Source organism: Pogoniulus pusillus, chromosome 3, assembly GCF_015220805.1.
Source record: "Pogoniulus pusillus isolate bPogPus1 chromosome 3, bPogPus1.pri, whole genome shotgun sequence".
NCBI classification, from domain to species: domain Eukaryota; kingdom Metazoa; phylum Chordata; class Aves; order Piciformes; family Lybiidae; genus Pogoniulus; species Pogoniulus pusillus.
The window spans coordinates 8431615-8450055 of NC_087266.1; the positions used below are offsets into that span (position 1 = coordinate 8431615).

Here is an 18441-nt window from a genome sequence, read left to right on the forward strand (position 1 = left end):
GAAAAGACTGGATGAGGCACTTAGTGCCATGGTCTAGTTGATTGGATAGGGCAGGGTGCTAGTTTGGACTGGATGATCTTGGAGGTCTCTTCCAACCTGGTTGATTCTATGATTCTATGATTCTAGGAAAACGAGGCACTGATAGCCACCATGCCCTTCCCAGACAGGGAAAGGACTGGAGTCTGACATTCCCTTATCTCCTCTAAAGCTAAATTAATGGCCTGTTTTCTTTTATATTCCATGCCCTTTATAATGATTACTCAATATCTCTATGCCATTCTCCAAAGATACAATCTGATTACAGAGTTTCTGTTCAAACTTTCTTGCACAACTGTAGCTGAAGCCTTGCACAACTGTAGCTTATCCATCTGAAAGCTTCAGCTGAACCTTAATATTCTGACAAGTTGGGGTTTTTTTTTCCAGACAAGGCTTATGAAATTAACTGAAGATGAGAGCCACAAATGAAGAATTTAATCAAGATTAATAGCTGCATTGTTAAGGGTTGACAAGGTGTATGAGCATAGTGATGTTTTCATCTAATAAATCTTCTGATCCTGGAAAAAAAAAACCCAAGGCTTTAGCCCTACCTCTCTTTTGATGAATGTAAGAGGGCTTTAATTTGGTGGTGTAAACAACACATTTCTCAACATTTCTGCCCAAAGAAAAGAAGTAAAGTTCTACCAGCAGAATCCCTGGGTACTCTGCAGAGATCCTGATATTACAGAGTACTTTCTGAGATAACTTGAGGCCCTGAACAGCTGGTTATTGACTACAAGAGGAAGAGGAAAAGTCTGTGTCCTCCAGCCAGTGTCAAAGAGCATCAATTGCTGAGAAAAGATCTCAATTAAAGCACAGTCTATAGGGCTCTTTAGACCACTGCCATGCCTCATAACTGATCAAAGAATGCAGTGATTACTTCCTGAGCCTGGTGCTCATAATTTCCTCCTACTAATATATTCTCAGTGAACATCTTTTTTCTTCACATATAAGATAGCTTCAACTGCTCTCCTTTCAGCATCTTCCCACCTCCTTTATTCCAGTCTGGCACATCCAGGTGCCTGCTGACAAGCCAAGGTCACTGAGTAATCAACAGGGAATCAGGGAAAGCTTCTGAGGAGTGGAAGAAAATAAAGAGCTGAGCAGACAAAGCCCAGACACAAAGGGAGATCTGAGAATGTTTTGGAGAGTCGCTCATTTTGGTTTCCAAACACATCCAGTAGTTGATTTGAAAATGTCAGTGCAGCTCTTTCCATACTGCAGCCTTTAAGTTTTCTTCCTCCAAGTCCAAGAGCATATAACCCTGCAATGAAAGACAGCTAATGGGGCATACTTTGATAGAGAAAATGGAAAGAAGCAACTGAGGTTATAAGTGTGGGTAACAGCTTGTGTTTGGTTTATGTGGCAAGGTTTTGGCAACAAGAGGGCTTCTGTGTGCAGATGCTGGAATCTAATCCCATGTTGAATGGAGCTGATGTCCACCAGGTTCAAGACTGACTCACTGCTGGCTAAAGCTGAGCCCATCACTGACAGTGGTACTCTCTCTGTAATAACATACTTAGGAAAAGGTAAAAAAAAACCACTAGACAACAGCAGCTGTGAGAGAAGAGTAAGAATACAGAAACCAAGTAGACATACCCTAAACTATGGCTAGTGGAATACTCTGGAATATTTTTCCTGACAGCTGACTTGCTTTTGCAAGTTTTTGGACTTGTGTAACTTACCTCTTCTTCCTCAGATATTTCCACCTCTTTGGTGATGTCAAACTCTCAGTGATGTAGTCATATTTTAACATAAGTGTGAAAAACCTTGCAACAGTGGAGAGAAAATAGAGGAAGGGAACAGGACTGTGCAGCTGGCAGCAAGACCATTCAAACCTAGTCATAGACATTTCTGAGGGAGGAGGAAGGACTGAGCTCTTTAATCCTTTTTATTCTCTCTACCCTTCAGAACCAGGTGATTCACTGAGCAGAAACTGCAGCCAAATCACAAAGACACAGTGAATTGTATTTATGGAATTAAAAAAGCATATTCAGCCTCTCAGTAGCACTGCAGCTCTTTGGTTTAAGCAGGCTTGCACAGGAATTCTGCACTGAAGTAGCGAAGGCCAAACAATTTGGAAAGCACTAAATGTATTTGTTGGAAGGCAGGGTAGGGGAAATGGATCTGGGGGTCCTAGTGGATGGAAGGTTGACCATGAGCCAGCAGTGTGCTCCTGTGGCCAGGAGAGCAAATGTCACTCCAGGGTGTATTAACATGGTTATGGTTAGTAGGTAGAAGGAGATTATCCTCCCCCTCTACTCCACCCTGGTGAGGCTGCATCTGGAGTACTGCATCTAGTTCTGGGCACCCCAGTTCAAGAAGGACATAGAACTGCTTGAGAGAGTCCAATACAAAGCCACAAAGATGATAAAGGGAGTGGAACATCTCTCTTGTGAGGAGAAACTGAGGACGCTGGGGCTCTTTAGCTTGGAGCAGAGGATACTGAGAGGTTTCTAAATATGTAAAGGTTGAATGCCATGAGGCTGAAGCCAGGCTCTGCTCAGTGATGCCCAATGATAGAACAAGGGGCAAAGGGTGGATGCTGAGGCATAGGAAGTTCCACGTAAACATGAGTAGGAACTTCTTCACTGTGAGGGTGGCAGAGCACTGAAACAGGCTGTCCAGAGGGGTTGTGGAGTCTCCCTCTGGAGATATTCAAATGTTGCCTGGATGTGTTGCTGTGTGATCTGCTGTATCTGCCTGTTGTGGCAGGAGATTAGACTGGTTGATCTTTCATGGACTCTTTCAGCCCCTGACATTCTGTGACTCTGTGGTACATGAACACAAGTCTAGTAATGGGCTCCTCAGCTCAAGAGAGATGTTGAGATACTGGAACATGTCCAGAGAAAGGTGACAAAGCTGGTGAGGGGCCTGGAACACAGCTCTGTGAGGAGAGGCTGAGGGAGCTGGGGGTGTGCAGCCTGCAGAAGAGGAGGCTCAGGGGTGACCTCATTGCTGTCTACAACTACCTGAAAGGAGGCTGTAGCCAGGTGGGGCTTGGTCTCTTCTCCCAGACAACCAGCAACAGAACAAGGGGACACAGTCTCAAGTTGTGGCAGGAGATGTATAGGGTGGATGTTAGGAGGAAGTTCTTCCCAGAGAGAGTGATTGGCATTGGAATGGGCTACCCAGGGAGGTGGTGGAGTCACTGTCCCTGGAGGTGTTGAAGAAAAGATTGGATGAGGCACTTGGTTCCATGGTCTAGTTGATTGGATAGGGCTGGGTGCTAGGTTGGCCTGGATGATCTTCGAGGTCTCTTCCAACCTGGTTGATTCTGATTCTATGAAGTCACTGCATGCCTCCAGGTTTTAAAAGAGACAAAAAAAAAAAAAAAAAAAAACAAAAACCCAACCTTTTTTTGATCTCCAAGAAGAACATTTCTTTCAGCCTTTGTCATTAATTGATATGTGTTTTTTTTCTCCTACAGCATTTTTGAGCAATGGCTAAGAAGACACAGACCCATGCTAGAAGTTTACCCAGCAGCCAATGCACCCATTGGGCACAATCGAGAGAATTACATGGTCCCCTTTATCCCCCTCTACAGAAACGGAGAGTTCTTTAAATCCTCAAGAGAGCTGGGGTATGACTATCAGTATCTGCAGGAGCCAGGTAACGTTACTATCTTGGGTAAAGGTCAGATTTGTTGCTTACCACCTGAAATATGTCTGTAAATTGAGAAGATGTTATAATATCCTTCTATTCCGGATTTTTTTCCTTAATATAGTCTCAAATCATACCTGTTTGTTTTCATACTTCTTGTCTGATGTAGAGCCAAGGTGATGCTATAAGAAAAGTTTCAACCACAAAGGAGTTACTGACACCACTGATATCTATAGTAGGCTATTAGGAATAGAACCTGACCCAAATGATTGGGCTGTGTTCATAACTGGGAAGAAAAAGTGTTGCATTTTCAGTTTGCCATTTGTCCAGCTCAGCTATTAAAGTGCAACAGAAATGGGAATCAATGGGATTTTCTGATTTCTGGAGATGTTTTAAAGGAAGGCAGATGTAGAGCTCTCTTTGTGGTTTATAAATGGAGTCTTATCTCTTAAATATCCAGAGTAAAATTTACCTTGGTACCAAAGGACAACACAGGGTCTGTGCATTGATTAAAACAGTGTTCCATTGACTTTCTGCTTGCCTTATGGCTATCCATACAGAATGCAACTGAATCACAGTGCTCATTTCATTTAACCAAATTAATCTTGCACTGTTCAGTGGTGGTTTTGACTTGCATTGTTGTTCAGAGTTTTGATGTGAGCCTCTTAGCTGTCCTCAGACACAGGGTTGACAGCCGCCTTTGATGCCATAGCTGCTGGAGAACCTCTTAAATATCCAGAGTAAAGTTTGCCTTGGTACCAAAGGACAACACAGGGTCTGTGCATTGATTAAAACAGTGTTCCATTGACTTTGTGCTTGCCTTATGGTTATCCATACAGAATGCAACTGAATCATAATGCTCATTTTATTTAACCAAATTAATCTTGCACTGTTCAGTGGTGGTTTTGACTTGCATTGTTGTTCAGAGTTTTGATGTGAGCCTCTTGACTGTCCTCAGACACAGGGTTGACAGCCGCCTTTGATGCCATAGCTGCTGGAGAACCTCTTAAATATCCAGAGTAAAGTTTGCCTTGGTACCAAAGGACAACACAGGGTCTGTGCATTGATTAAAACAGTGTTCCATTGACTTTGTGCTTGCCTTATGGTTATCCATACAGAATGCAACTGAATCATAATGCTCATTTTATTTAACCAAATTAATCTTGCACTGTTCAGTGGTGGTTTTGACTTGCATTGTTGTTCAGAGTTTTGATGTGAGCCTCTTGACTGTCCTCAGACACAGGGTTGACAGCCGCCTTTGATGCCATAGCTGCTGGAGAACCTCTTAAATATCCAGAGTAAAGTTTGCCTTGGTACCAAAGGACAACACAGGGTCTGTGCATTGATTAAAACAGTGTTCCATTGACTTTGTGCTTGCCTTATGGTTATCCATACAGAATGCAACTGAATCATAATGCTCATTTTATTTAACCAAATTAATCTTGCACTGTTCAGTGGTGGTTTTGACTTGCATTGTTGTTCAGAGTTTTGATGTGAGCCTCTTGACTGTCCTCAGACACAGGGTTGACAGCCACCTTTGATGCAACAGCTGCTGGAGAACCTCAGGTAGATCTGGTCTCATGCATAGGCTGCATAGGGCACCAGACCTTGTACTTTTGCTTGACCAGTAGAAGTTCCCTTGTCTTCTAAGGCAAGGGTTAAATTCTGTTTTAAATATAATGTTGCCTATAGCTGAGAATCACTCAGATGCTTTGGCCCCCTCCTTTATAAAACTGGGCCACTGGAATAATCAGACACATCTCTTACATTCACAACTGCCAGAAGCTACCCAGGATGTGGGATGCAGTTATTCTTGCAATGCATTGTCCATGGAACAGGTAAGCTTTCCCTGTTTGAGGCAGGGACATTTCTATGAATGTAGTTCTTCAGTTAAAAGGCAGCTAAGAGCTAGAAGTCAACTAACTATATAGCAAAAGCTCCAGAGACTTTGTAGTGATGCTCACATTCTTATGGCTTACTTTTTGTCTTTATCAAAACAATATGAGCTCTCAGGGCATCCCTGCTTTCCTGCATACTTGAGAAGCTGTCCAATAATGCAGTTAATTAGTTTGTTCTCAAGAAAAATCTAGCTTGATTCACAGCCATTTTCTATGTAATATGTGCTAGTTTGAGACAAATTGGAATATTTTAGTGAGAGAAATTAGATTATAGGCTGTGAAAAGGAAACAATGGTGATGTCTGCTTCACTCATAGACTTACTGAGATGTATAAAACCAACATAAATATAGAACCATAGAATCAACCAGGTTGGAAGAGACCTCCAAGATCATCCAGTCCAACCTAGCACCCAGCCCTGTCCAATCAACTAGACCATGGCACTAAGTGACTCACCCAGTCTTTTTTTTTAAGACCTCCAGGAACCTGTGTGGGTCTCTGTCAGAGTCTGTGCTTTCTCCCTGGGCTGTTTTCTGTCTAACTAATCCTTCTGCTTTCTAACCCCCTTGTCAATCCTCCAACCTCACCTTGTATGTAAGGCAAACTCTGCAATAAGGTAGAGGGGTGGAAAGAAGGTAGAAGGGTGGTTGGGAGCCCCTCCTGGGGACTCTGATTTCTGGGAGGGTTGTTGTGTTTCTTTATTACCTTTAACTTGCATATCTCTGTATATAGCTGTATCTATTGTAAATATCTGCTTGTATATTGTGCTAAGCTGTAAATATAAAGCTTCATTCCTTATCTTCCAGCTCGGCTGAGCCTAGTCTGGGTGATTTCATAAGGGGGGGGGAGCAGGTAACACCCAAACCATCAAAAACTGGCAAGAATTTACAACTTTCCTGTATAATTGTTGAGGCTGTTTCAGTACCACAATGCAGAGATGAAAGTCAGCATTTCTCCTGATACCTCATTAAAAAAACCTGGTCAACCCCAAGTATTCAGACAGAAAATAATATAGTAAATGTTTCAAATATAATATCATAATCATTATTTGAGTCTTAGGGGTAGTATTTTTTCCCTTCTAATTCATGTGGCCATAATTTAATTCCTGGTCAAGATCTGGGGTACTTATACATAGTGTTAATTAAAGCCATTAGTTTTCTAAAACTACATTATTCCTGCAACTGTATCACTGAAAGAAGTGTCCAATACCATGACTTTCAGAAATACTGAGTCCTGAATTGGTACTGCAAAAGGAAGCAAAAAGCAAACTATTTATAATTAACAATTCACTTCTGTTGCCTCCTGGTCTCTTGCCCAGGGGAGCTCACAGTACTCAGAAAATGAAGTTCTTACTAAATTCTGCCCATATTCTTAACACAAGGGTAAGAAAAATAGTTTCTTAATTGTTTTGAAAGAGCAGCACAAAGAATGAAATCCAACCTCATTTAGGAAGACCAGATAATCCTCAGATGTCACTCAACCTCTTGTTAATCACACGAGGAAGAGCAGAGCTTAAGCTATTTCTTCTCTACAACTATATGAAGGGAGGCTGTTGATGCTATGAGTCTATGATTCTCCTAAGGGAAGAAGTGGTTACACATGGAAAATAACTGAAATCTCACCATATAGATACAGACTTTTTTCACTACTCCAGTATTTGTTTTCAGATAGGAATGCTGGATTCCTGTTCAAGGAACACAGGAGTATACAGGAACTTCTTGGCAGAGGAACTGAGGCAGGAAAGCCTACTGATCCTCCCTGAAAGATCCCACATGGACAAGTGAGAGGAGAAAGTCTGAGACTGACAGCCAGGAGTTACCACAGACAAATAGGAAAATGTTACTTGGGGGTGTGTGGGGGGGGAATCATAGCTGTGAAGATCTAAGTGGTTCAGAATCATAGAACACCCCCAGCTCCCTCAGCTTCTCCTCGCAGGACTGTGTTCCAAGCCTCTCACCAGCTTTGTCACCCTTCTCTGGACATGTTTCAGTATCTCAACATCTCTCTTGAATTGAGTGGCCCAGAACTGGACACAGTACAGACCTCCAAATGAGGAGGAAGAGGAAAGGTGGAAGAGGATGGACAAAGTGAGGAATGAGAACACAAGGCAGATCTTGTTTGCTTTTAAATGAAAGGGCTGAAGGAAAGCATCAAGGGCAAACAAGTCTGAATTACAGAGCCAGCAACTTGGTCGAGATGAGAAAGACTGAACAGGGCATCATAAGTCTGGTTGCAAAAAATAAGACTTGAAAAGAATCCAGTAACGAAATGGCATTTTTAGTGCTAAATTATGTTGTGGCTGTTCCCTGGGGGAGAAGCTAATACCTGCAGCCCTGCTTTCCACTGAAAAGCAAATCAGTGTGTGACAGTATGTGGTGATTTTAATTGCAGCTTAATTTATTTTTTTATACGTATGGCAGCCCTGAAGCAGAAGTGATGACAAAAGCACGCATGGAAACACATCCCTCAGGAACAAAAAACACATGTCCAGTTACTAGGGAGCTTATGTGAGCAGAAGCTCTAGCAGACATCCAGATTCTCTGGACATAAGAACCATGAACTGTGAAACTACTGCAGCCCTCATGACCTACCAAAAACATTTGCCAGCATCAATACAAAAGATTTGAAAGACTGATGGCACCACCTAGCAATAGCTGTCAAAACGATTTTCTGACCACTTACATTTCAGGACCTGAACTAAGTTTTTTTTGGGTTGGTTTGGATTTGTTTTGTTTTTTCCTAGAAATAGGAGCAGATAAATACATAAACATAGAATCATAGAATCAACCAGGTTGGAAGAGACCTCCAAGATCATCCAATCTAACCTAGCACCCAGCCCTATCCAATCAACTAGACCATGGCAATAAGTGCCTCAGCCAGTCTTTGCTTGAACACCTCCAGGGGCGATGCCTCCACCACCTCTTCATATTAAAGGCAGGAACAGTGCTGTTTATGGTCTCATCAAAACTGTAAGACTATAACCAGAGAGGTTTGATACAGTATGGCCAAAGGTCCTGCTGACTCAGCATCCTGATGACAATAACTGAAGCAGAGTCTTAGGAACCATTTAAGAACAAGGCAAGCCTGTCATGGTCCTTTCACAAAATACTTACACACCTTCTAACAATGATGACTCCACCACCTCCCTGATGACGACTCCAACACCGCCCTTGGCATCCCATTCCAATGGCAAATCACTCTCTCAAAGCCTTGACTTTTCCCAAGAAAATCTCCCTCTCTCAGTGGGAACAATTAAATGACCACTCTCTGTGTAGCCAGGTGATTTTTTGTTTGTTTTGTTCTGTATTAAAAGCAGAGCAAAGTAACTAGGGCAAAGTAACGGATGAGTATTGCGACGACAACGGAGAAGGCCAGGTTGCTTGCTGGAGCATTGCAAGAGGAAAGCTGTGGTCCAGTGTCAGATTGTAGCTCATTTCTATTGCTGGCTTTTCAGCAATTTAGTTGCAAAATCACAAAACCAAACAAAATAAGTGACAGCTGGCAAATATGGCATCACCATTCAGTCATCTGCTGAATCTCCCCACCCAGATGCAAACACTGTCAGTCATAATGTGAAAGGGCAACACTGCACCTGAAAGCCCATGATAAAATAATGTCATGCACAACAAAATGTGGATGCTAGGAGAAAAAAAAGCAATTAAAAGTGACAATATTCAAGAAATGCTACCTTGGAAAGTGGTTTACATTTATGAATTAAATAAAAGATGAGTAGAGAACGTTTTAGTCCTGAGGTTTTTTTTTCAAGCAGAGATAAGGAGGCATAGATTAAGCTTAATTAAAACAGGAGAGAATCAAAGAAAACAGAGTGCAAAAATACATTTATCAGAAAGAAGAGCATGAGCAGCTGCTTCAACGATTATATAATGATGCTTAATGGAGAAACAGATGCATGGACTTTAAAAACTGGGCTGGTGGTGGTTATTTTCTTTTTGCTGAAAGTCATTCAGAGGCAGGAAGTTACCTTTTGGTGAGTTATTAACCTCCCTACTTGCACACAGTGTGCTGATATGTGGTGTCCTGTAGGCAGATTTCCCTCTTTTGTTGAGAAATATATTAGAAGCAAATTATGAAGGAGCAGTTATGAGGTGGACATATCAGCTGAGGTTGTCAAATAAAAATGCAACCAGGAATATTTGCTTTATCTTCTTTTGATATTCCAAAGTAATTAATTTTTGCCACTGATCCACTCTGTTGATGTGCCATCATCACCAGGGAACAGAATTCCACAGCAGTGTTACTATGCAGAGGCAACAGAAGGAGAAAACTCTAAACAACTTCAGCATAAAAAAAAGTTAATTATAAAGCTGTTGTTCATCATGGAAAAATGGTCTGATTCCACTGTTTCTAGGGACATCCACATGATGGAGGGTGGATTGTTATTATCCACTTCAGGGTGAATGTAGAATTGAAAGTGAGTAGGTTAAATTTAGAATTGTAGAATCATAGAATCATAGACTCATGGAATCAGTCAGGGTTGGAAGGGACCACAAGGATCAGCCAGTTCCAAACCCCCTGCTATGGGCAGGGACACCATACCCTAGATCAGGCTGGCCACAGACCCATCCAGCCTGGCTTTAAACACCTTCAGGTGGCCTCAACCACCTCCCTGGGCAACCCATTCCAGCCTCTCACCGCTCTCATGCTGAACAACTTCCTCCTCACATCCAGCCTGAACCTACCCATCTCCAGCTTTGCTCCATTCCCCCTAGTCCTGTCACTCCCTCATACCCTGAAAAGTCCTTCCCCAGCTTTTTTGTAGGCCCCTTTCAGATACTGGAAGGCCACAAGAAGGTCACCTGGGAGCCTCCTCTTCTCCAGACTGAACAGCCTCAACTCTTTCAGTCTGTCCTCATAGCAGAGCTGCTCCAGCCCTCTGAGCATCCTCGTGGCCCTTCTCTGGACACGCTCCAGCATCTCCACATCCTTCTTGTAATGGGAACTCCTGAAGAGTTCTTCCACCAATAGATATTGTAGCTCTACTATAAACGACTAAGTAGCACCACTTGCTCTGCATCTCTTGAAGTCCAAAGATTGTGGAATACAGCTGAGTCTTCTCCAGACTGCCTCTCACTGTTGTGAGAAGATGACATTACAGAAGACTTTTCAAACTGTAACAGTGAGGAGGCTGACGAAGTCTGTGGGAGCTGTGAGCTTTCCCTCACTGCAAAGATAAGTGCTCCTGCATAAAAACATGAAGAACTCTATGACTTGGAATACCTTCCCCACTCAACCTCCTAGTTTTGATTGAGGAAGTCTCACAGGTATTTCCCTTCCTTGGCCACCCAGGGAGACACAATCTGTGAAACATGCACACACAAGAAATGGAAAAATCTAATGGATAAACGGAAAAAACAAGGGAGAATGGATGCAGCTGCCTGCCAGAAGGGGCAAGGGAAAACCCTTCCAGCCATCCTCACCTTCCAGCCATCCTCACCTCCTCCATTGCCCTTGCACAGCAGATATAGGGCACTAGAGGTTGAGGGTGCAGTGGTTTTGGAGGAGGCAGAAGCATCACCGGCAGGGGGGGTGACTGAAGTAAATCAGTTGCCCTCTAGCATCAGAATGAGTACTCAAAAGAAAAAAGAGGAGGGTAATTGTTATTGGTGATTCCCTTCTGAAGGGAACAGAGGGCTCCATATGCTGGCCAGACCCCTCCCACAGGGAGGTCTGCTACCTCCCTGGGGCCTAGGTCAGGGATGTTACCAGAAGGCTGCCTACTGTAATGCAGCCCTCTGATTACTGTCCCTTGTTAGTTATAGAGGTGACAAATGATGAGGTTGATACCAAAGGACTAAAAGCTATCCAATAGGACTTCAAAGCACTGGGAAAAGCAGTTGAGGGAGCAGGGGCACAGGTAGTCTTTTCATCTATACCCTTAGTCACAGGTTGGAATGCAGAGAAGAATAAGAAATCGTACCTGATTAACAAGTGGCTCAGAGGCTGGTGCCTCCAACAACATTTTGGATTCTTTGATCTTGGGGAACTTTATATGGCCTCGGGTCTGCAGGCAACAGGTGGGATACAACTGACTCAGAGGGGGAGATAGACCCTGGCACATGAGCTGGCTGGGCTTGTTGAGAGGGCTTTAAACTAGGCTGGAAGGGGGAGGGGGTTAAACACAACAGCACTAGAGACAAACCAAAGGAAGTTGAGGATGGTAGGCCAGACATAGGGGTAAAAGCAGCAGCCCAGCTGAAGTGTATGTACACTAATGCACACAGTATGGGTCACAAACAAGAGGAGCTGGAAGCCTTGGTGCAGGAGGAAAACTATGATATTGTTGCCATCACTGAAACGTGGTGGGATGGCTCACATGATTGGAGTGCTGTAATCAACGGCTACAGACTCTTCAGGAGAGACAGGCAAGGGAGAAGAGGTGGAGGAGTGGCTCTGTATATTAGGGATGGAAGTAAGATGAAACTGTAGTTACAGCATGGCAAAATTCACAATCCATTTGCAAGCCCATTCCAATGTCAGTTTCCCCAGATGAGGGGACACAGTCTCAAGCTGTGCCGGGGGAAGTATAGGCTGGATGTTAGGAGGAAGTTCTTCACAGGGACACTGACTTGACATTGGAATGGGCTGCCCAGGGAGGTGGTGGAGTCGCTGTTCCTGGAGGTGTTGAAGAAAAGCCTGGCTAGGGCACTTAGTGCCATGGTCTAGTTGATTGTCTAGGGCTGGGTGCTAGGTTGGACTGGCTGATCTTGGAGGTCTCTTCCAACCTGGCTGATTCTATGATTCTATGATTCTGTGAAGAACTTCTTCCTAACACCCAGCCTAAACCTCCCCTGTCACATCTCAAGACTCTATCCCCTTGTTCTGTCACTGGTTGCCTGGGAGAAGAGACCAAACCCACCTAGATACAACCTCCTTTCAGGTAGTTGTAGACAATGATAAGGTCCCCCTCCAAGCCTCCTCTTCTCCAAGCTAAACAACCTCAGCTGCCTCAGCCACTCTACATTGGGCTGTGCTCCAGACCCCTCACAGCATTCATTAAGAAGCAGATATCCAATCCTTGTTACTGTTGACTTTCATTTCCTCAGTTAAGCAGCGTGTAGCCTAATGTATGATTTATCACAGACATCTTAAATATTCTCCTGAAGATGTTTCCTCTGACACTTTTCTTTGGTGCTGATCACTATAGCAGCTGAGTCCTGCAGAAATAGGAATTTGTATTCACAATACAAAGGGTTCAGAGAGTAGCTCTGTCCGCATTTGACAGATGAGAAATGAACGATGAAAGAGATAATGTACTTATACCCAGAGGTGTGTGCACGTCACGGTGAAACATCAAGAACTTTAAGTTTTTGGTGGTAATTCTTAGTGTTGTATAGCATTTATATGTCTAATGAGGTCAGAAATAGGAAGGTGAACATGAATACATGAAGGCATAATACTGGAGAATAAAAAGTTGGATTAACTGGAAAAGAGGGATCAGAGAAATAACAACCAGACATTCCCCAATGTGAAACTGAATTGTAGAAACAAACTATGCTCAGTCTAAACTCAGCCTGAAATAGAATTACGTCTCAGAAAGAGATTCAGGCACCAAGTGCTAAGGATAGGTGATGGTTTGGGTGTTACCTGCATCCCCATACTTAAGACTAGACTCAGTCGATCTGAGGATTGGAAGAATGAAGCTATGTTTCCATCTTAGCACAATATACAAGCAGGTATTTACTATACATACAGCTACAGACAGAAATACACAAGGTGACAAGTAATACAGAAACACAACAGCCCTCCCAGAAACCTGGGTCCCCAGGAGGGGCTCTCAACCACCTTTCCACCTTCTTCCCACCCCTCTACCTTACCTCAAACTTTGCCTTATGTTCAAGGTGAGTTTGGAGAATTGGCCAGGGGGGTTAGGAAGCAGATGGATTGGTCAGGCAGCAAGGTAGGTTGGAGAGAGAAGTTCATGCAGCCCCAGAGCCCAGAGCGCAACTGCATTGTCTGTGTTTCTGTTCTTGTTCTTATACATCTCAGCAAGCCTATGAGTGAAGTAGACATCACCATTGTTTCCTTTTCACAGCCTGTAATCTAGTTCTCACCAAAATATTCCATCTGGCCTCAAACTAGCACAGGATAGCTTAATCTTGAAGGAAAGCTTAATCTTTACTGCAAACCAAATTCATCTTTACAGAGCACAATGCAGATAACAGCATCCATCCAAAAGCACTATGATCCAAGAAGCTATATGGATTTATATTTTGGACACCACTGAAAATGCAAGATGACAGGAAGACATTTAAAGCCTTTGTGGGAGCACACTACTCCAAATGTGGTTCAGTACACATAAATCAGTCCAGCTGCATGAACATCATTGAAATATAAGGGGCCTCAGAGGGGTAGGTTCCCCCCCCCCCCCCAATAGCTAGCTAGAATTTACAGCTAATAATAGTAACTACAGCTAGCAGCTGGGAGGTGTGGATTTAAAACTGACCTTGGCCCAAGGGGGTAGGGATTCCCATTTCTTAAATCCATTTATAAAATCCATTTCTTAAATCCAAACCTTTGTGAAAAGGTTACTTTCTGACCTCTACAGTGAAGTGAGAGTCCTGCATGATAGAGTCTTCATAACTCATTAGACCATAGTGAGATAATAAAACAGAAAGGAGCAAATACAGACACACACATTCCCACCACAAAGCAACAAGGCAGCTTGCTGTGCTGCCTTTTCACTTGTTAGGTCAGAAGCTGTCCTGGGTTCACAAAAGAAAGATGACTCCAATACCTTCTTTAAGGATTTATTGTGAGTGACCAGAGAATAGTCTACTGGCTCTACTCACACAAGAATTTTTAAAGGAAACAAGCAGATGGCAGGTTCAAAAGTAATGAAATAAAGACTTTTTGGGTTATCTCCATCAAATGCAGTTAGGAGAAGGATCTCCCTGCTCAGTCAAGTTGGGAAGAAAGTTCAAATTGCAGCTAGAGAAGCTGATGGAAGGGGAAAAGAAATCTCCAGTAACAGGTCCTGCCAGACCAACCTGACCTTTTATGATCAGGTTACCTGCCTAGTGAATGTGGGGAAAGATGTGGATGTAGTCAACCTGGACTTCAGTAAAGCCTTTGGCACCATCTGCCACAACAAGCTCCTGGCAAAGCTGGCAGCTCATGGTTTGGACAGATTCACTCTGATATGGATCAAGAACTGGCTGGAAGGCCAAGCCCAGAGAGTAGTGGTGAATGGTGCCACATCCAGTCGGCAGCTGTCACTAGTGGTGTGCCCCTAGGATCAGTGCTGGGCCCAGTCCTGTTCAATATCTTTATTGATGATCTGGACCAGGGGATTGAGTCCAGCATCAGTAAGTTTGCAGGTGACACCAAGCTAGGAGCAGGTGTTGATCTCTTAGAAGGTAGGAGAGCTCTGCAGAGGGACCTTGCCAGGCTGGATGGGTGAGCAGAGGCCAATGGGATGAGATTTAACAAGGCCAAGTGCAGAGTTCTGCATTTTGGCCACAACAACCCCAAGCAGCACTACAGGCTGGGGACAAAGTGGCTGGAAAGCAGCCAGGCAGAAAGGGACCTGTGGATACTGATAGATAGTAGGTGAACATGAGCCAGCAGTGTGCCCAGGTGGCCAAGAGAGCCAATGGCATCCTGGCCTGCATCAGGAACAGTGTGGCCAGTAGGACAAGGGAGGTTATTCTTCCCCTGTACTCAGCACTGGTCAGGCCACACCTTGAGTCCTGTGTCCAGTTCTGGGCTCCTCAATTCAAGAGAGATGTTGAGGTACTGGAACGTACCTAGTGCCATGGTCTAGTTGATTAGATAGGGCTGGGTGCTACGTTGGACTGAATGATCTTGGAGGCCTCTTCCAAGCTGGTTGATTCTATGATTCTATGATTCTATTATGCACAATGACACCACATATGCTTCAGAAAATGCCTGAGCTGTAAATTGTTAGAAGGTGTGTAAGTATTTTGTGAAAGGACCATGACAGGCTTGACTTGTTCTTAAATGGTTCCTAAGACTCTGCTTCAGTTATTGTCATCAGGATGCTGAGTCAGCAGGACCTTTGGCCATACTGTATCAAACCTCTCTGGTTACAGTCTTACAGTTTTGATAAGACCATAAACAGCACTGTTCCTGCCTTTAATATGAAGAGGTGGTGGAGGCACCATCCCTGGAGGTCTTCAAGCAAAGACTGGATGAGGCACTTGGTGCCACGGTCTAGTTGACTGGATGGGGCTGGGGGATAGGTTGGACTGGATCTTGGAGGTCTCTTCCAACCTGGTCGATTCTATGATTAAGAAATACACTATAAACTATAACTATATGCTTTTAAAACTACGTTTGGCCCTCAGTTTTTACCAGCGTGTTTTATTTTTCAGTCAGCCCTCCAGTATTATCTGTTATACAACCTCTATAAATGGACAGCACAATGCACCATGTCACAGAACCTTTTCTTTGCTCTGTTTTTGTTTGTTTGTGTGTGTGTTTGTTGTTGTTTTTCCAGCACAAAATGCTTTCGAGGAGTTTCTAGTACCTTACCTTGAGCAAGCCCGTCAGATCTGGGCTTGGCTGGTTGGAGCAGCTGTGATTGGAGGCGTAGTTACTGCTCTGCTCGCTGGGCTCATTCTAGCCTGCAGGAAGAAAAGAAGAGGAACTGCTTCAGAGATACAACCCTTGCTCATAGAAAGTGAAGATTATAACAATATATCTTACCAGTCCAATTTCTAGAGGCCTCCAGTAACTCAGAGATGTTACTAAGGTGATAATCAAGCATGCAGTGTTTGATTAATGTTTACAAATGCCTTGTTGAGGTGTGCTGCCCAAGCAGGCTGGACAGTCCTGCTCCTTGTGCCTCTCATAACCACCATTGTTGTAGTATCTTATGAGATCCACATCGACAAACATCTCCCAGGTCCAACAGAAGCTACCACACCGCTCAAAGAACATGTATCTCCTATCTTTGATTAAATCATGTTCCCATGAAAACAGATTGGCTCATGTTTTGCTGGCTTTAATGTAACACTCTGTGGTCTTTAATTTGTTCTCTTGCAGCAGTAGGTTCCAATCCCACAGCCTGACCCATGTAATTGGTGTATGGCTTTAAGAGAGGTGCCTCACTGCACCGCTTTAGCTCTGTGTTTGAAGGCAAGAACAGAAAGTGCCTTTAGTATAGGGAGCAAAATATGTCTCTGGGCAAAGTGAATGACCTATGAACACATTCTACTTCTAGGATGAAAATATTTTTCCTCCAGCTCCCATAATGTCTTGTTTGTCCTTGATTGAATGCCATCTGCAGCAGAAAGCAGGCTCACAGAAACCACTTCTCATCTCAAATGCTCCAGTTACTCATCTTCTGCAGCATCTTGCATTTGTCTGAGGAGCTGAGAGGTTTTTAGGGGAGGAAACCTGGTCTTCCTGTGCCCATCTTTGTTCACTTTGGCTTAGCAGTTGCTTATATTATGGCTGACTTTGAGTTGATTGGTATGCATCTATTCTATACAGATAACCTATACCTAACAAATGTGTGATTTTACTTTGGCTGGCTGCAAGGTGTCCACCAAGATACTCCATTGCTCACCTCCTTGGCAGCACAGAGGAGAAGGATCATATTACAAAAGACTCTTGGCTCTAGGTAAGGACAAGGAAATTACTCAGCAATTACTGTCACAGACAAAACAGGCTCGACTCAGGGAAATTAATTTAATTTATTGCCAATCAAAATCCAGAGAAGGATAACAAGAAATAATAAAGAAACTTCTTAAAGCAGTCTCCCCCATCTCTCCATTTTCCTGCACTCAGCATCTCTCTCAATTTCTCTACCTTCTCCTCCCTAGAAGTACAGAGGGAAGGAGAATTGAAGCTGCAGTCAGTTTATCATTCAGTATCTCTGCTGCTCTGTTCTCCTCATGCTCTTCCGAGGTACCCTCCCGTAGCAGGCAGTCTTCCATGAAGTTCTCCAATATAGGTCCTTCCAATGGGCTCTACTGCTTCACAAACTGCTCCAGCTTAAGTCCATTACATGGAGTTCAGCCCATCAGGAACAGCCTGCTCCAGCATGGATTATCCAGTCACAAAACCTGACAGAACACCTGATCCAATGTAGGCTCCTCTTCACAGGTCCAGCCAAGAACCTTCTCCAGCACAGGGCTCCAGCATCCTTTGGGCATCCATCTGCTCTGATGTGGGGGTCCTCCATAAGCTTTAGGTGAATGTCTGCTCCACCTCTATGGGTTGCAGGGGGACAGTCTGCCTCATCGTGGTCCTCACGACAGTCTGCAAGTGAATCTCTGCTTTGGCACCAGAGCACCTCCTTCCCTTCCTGCTTCACTGACTGGTGTCTATAGAGTTAGTTCTCACTCCTCCCTGCAGCTGCTGTTAATCACTACTAATGTGTTTCACTAGCAATAGAAGGAATGGTCTAGACTCTCAAATCCATCCCCAGGAGCTAACTAGTCAGTGCCTCATGACCTGCCCAGATGCCCTGACCAAGGAAAGCATGGTCTGAAGTGATCTTTTGCTCAGCACAGAAGAGGCTTTTTTTATGAAAGAAGCTGTTCTCTCATTTGAAAAACTCTATTTTCCTATAGCTTCTGAGTTGATGATATGAGATACTAGTAGATGAATGTTCTGAGAAAGTAGTACCATAGAAACATAGAATCAGTCAGAGTTGGAAAGAACCACAAGGATCATCTAGTTCCAACCCCCCTGCCATGCCCAGGGACACCCTACCCTAGATCAGGCTGGCCACAGCCTCATCCAGCCTGGCCTTAAACACCTCCAGGGAAGGGGCCTCAACCACCTCCCTGGGCAACCCATTCCAGCCTCTCACCACTCTCATGGTGAAGAACTTCCTCTTCGTGTCCACCTACCTATCTCCAGCTTTGCTCCATTCTCCCTAGTCCTGTCACTCCCTGATATCCTAAAAAGTCC

At 43.9% G+C, this 18441-nt stretch overlaps 1 protein-coding gene across 1 annotated transcript in view; it reads left to right on the forward strand.

The window, feature by feature from the left end:
• TYR (tyrosinase) overlaps positions 1–16461 on the forward strand; it is a 67853-nt gene extending 51392 nt beyond the window's left edge. The window contains exons 4-5 of the mRNA XM_064140481.1: positions 3467–3648; positions 16016–16461. Coding sequence (XP_063996551.1) covers positions 3467–3648; positions 16016–16239 — 406 coding nt within the window. The 3' untranslated portion in view covers positions 16240–16461. The remainder of the gene's footprint in view (positions 1–3466; positions 3649–16015) is intronic.
• Positions 16462–18441: the final 1980 nt, after the last annotated feature.